We start from the raw sequence: 2,500 nt of genomic DNA, 5'->3' as shown, positions 1-2,500 counted from the left end.
GTTGAAATAACCAAACAGTTGATAAATGCCAGTAATACTGTCTGGTAATCCTCAGCCGTTGCTTTCTGCAGTTCGTCGATCACGACTCGCAATCGATAACGTTCTCCTTTACGTTCCTACGTGAAATTGATTAAAGAAGAAAAAAAAAAAAAAAAAAAAAATTCGTTAATACGATTTTCTTTCTTATATCATTTTATTTTTATTTTATTATTTTTATATTTTATATTTATCTTTTATACTATTCGATTAAAAAATAAGTGCCTAAATCTATATTATAAATGACCTAAACTTAAGGAGTTCTTTTTTTTTTTTTTTTCTTTTTTTTTCTAATAAAATGGAACTTATTTATGAATATCTATGATTATTGAATTATAAAATATTTCTGATTTGATTTATAAACGTTTAATTTATTTATAAATATAAATGCAGTTATAAGCAAAAACTTTATTAAAACGAAACGTTACTTATTTATAAATATTTATGATTATCGAAATATAATTATAATATTATTGTTCGATTCTTAATAAATGCTTAATATTTATAAATTGGGGTAAGATTTTAACTAAGAAATTTATTATAATAAAACTTATTATAAGAAATTTATTAAAATAAATAATAATTATTTATGGATCAATTTAATACTTCGTAATTCGATAATCATAAATATTTATATAAATAAGTATAAAATGTTTAGAAATAAAAATATAGTTATCAATAAATAAGAAGTACTTTATTAAACTCGTATTAAATTACGAGTAAAGTTACTATATAAGCCGTAATAAAACTATATATAATTGTAAACTTACCGAATATTTCATCAAAGTAATAATAATAATAATAATAATAAGTATTCTGATGAATCAACGAACGAATAAATAAATAAATCAGTGTCGTTTTTCCTTCAATGTAGAAGACCTTGAACCGATGACTTTTATCTAACATAAACTCAGCACGCGTCTCTTAGCAAACAGTAGACGTATACACGTTTGCATCTCAATGCTCGAAACGTTACCGTTTACGAGGCATAATTCACGAGCGAAATTTTCTAGTAATGTAAAGGACATCTCTTTGTCATTTTCTCTTTTCTTAAAGATAATCATCACGTAGACTCTGTTCTGACTATAAAGCAGGCAAACGACAATAATGTTTTATTCAAATTAAATCGTTTATCATTGAAAAATTTTTAATTTATTTAAACTTAACGATCAATTATTTTCTAATGTATTAAAAGTCATGTAATAGAGATAAACGATTAAGAATATTAATTATTTTTTTATATTCGTTAAATAAGTTCGAACGAACTAATAGAACGAGATAATAATATTGTAGTAGGTATGATTTACCTGATACGTGTGAAGCGTATCGATAGCACGCTGCCTACCATCTTGACTATAAACGCAGAGCGCCGAGAGTAATTCAACGACTTGTTTCTTAACCGAAGTACAGGCCGTGTCCAATGCTGAAATTGCGACGTATGTATGTATATCTATGTATGCATCTATGTATGTATGTAGGTATATGATTATCGATCCTTCGTCAAGTATTTCGAAAATGCGAGAGGATGTAGTAACATGAGAGAAGAAACGTGAAGAGGAATTACCCGAAGCAAGTTTTACGCAATAGTCAGGATTGTCCACGATATAGTCGAGGCCCACGTGCGAATCCATGTTGACTCTTAGAAGAGTGTTCCTAATCTAAACAAAAAGAAAAAAAGAAAAAAAAAAATTATTCAACGAGAATTAACATAAGTGTGAAATATTTTGATTTGTTTTTGTTTTTTTTTTTCTCTTCTCTCTTTTTTTTTCTTTTCTTTTCTTTTTTCGTAAATAGATACATAAAACGGAGTGTATACGTATAATGAGATTATTAATATTTTATTAATATATTTATATAATTAATAATAATAATATATTTTATGATATATGAGATATGTATATATATATAATATTTTAAATATTATATCAAAATTATAATAAATATTATACATATTTGATTATTGTCACTTTATTATCACGTTGTTATAATAAATATAATAAATATAATAATAAAAATATATTAAGAAATATTATATGAACAAATGTATTAATAAATATTATTTTAAATGCTTTGTACGGATACGTGGGTGATTTATATTAAGACAAATATAATGATTTATATTAAGACAAAATCAAAATAAAATCAAAATATAAATAAAAAAAAAAAATATATATATAAGTTAAAAAGGAGAATTCCCATAATATAACAAAATATTTCACAACGAAGTAGATGAAATGGTCCTTTATTATAAGAGATGATTTACGAGGTCGCTTCTAAAGGTCTTCCCGACTATGGTTGTTCGAACGATCGGAAGATATTACACGGCAATAAAGGTCGATGTTCCGGAGAGACCATTAATATTCTAATAAAATTCTGGTGAACGTGGGGTCGACGATATCGCTTAATTGGTCATTAACATTCTGCCGGCAATTAAATCGCCAATTAAAAATATACACGTCAATGG

General features: G+C 25.4%; 1 protein-coding gene across 9 annotated transcripts in view; it reads right to left on the bottom strand.

Moving 5' to 3' along the window:
* The window catches only part of LOC124953795, a 30,033-nt gene that overhangs the window by 16,485 nt on the left and 11,048 nt on the right, over positions 1-2,500 (bottom strand). For 5 of the 9 annotated variants that reach the window (XM_047505700.1, XM_047505699.1, XM_047505697.1 and 2 more), the window contains 3 exons: positions 1,601-1,694; positions 1,344-1,459; positions 1-116 (listed from right to left, as the gene is read on the bottom strand). The exon at positions 1-116 is cut by the window's left edge and continues 44 nt beyond it. In XM_047505700.1, the coding sequence (XP_047361656.1) occupies positions 1-116; positions 1,344-1,459; positions 1,601-1,667 (299 nt within the window). In that variant the 5' untranslated portion in view covers positions 1,668-1,694. The remainder of the gene's footprint in view (positions 117-1,343; positions 1,460-1,600; positions 1,695-2,500) is intronic. The other 4 variants (XR_007102343.1, XR_007102341.1, XR_007102342.1 and 1 more) reach the window with 1 other exon arrangement.

The sequence above is a fragment of the Vespa velutina genome, chromosome 13 (genome assembly GCF_912470025.1).
Source record: "Vespa velutina chromosome 13, iVesVel2.1, whole genome shotgun sequence".
NCBI classification, from domain to species: Eukaryota; Metazoa; Arthropoda; class Insecta; order Hymenoptera; family Vespidae; genus Vespa; species Vespa velutina.
This window is presented reverse-complemented; position numbering and strand designations above follow the sequence as displayed.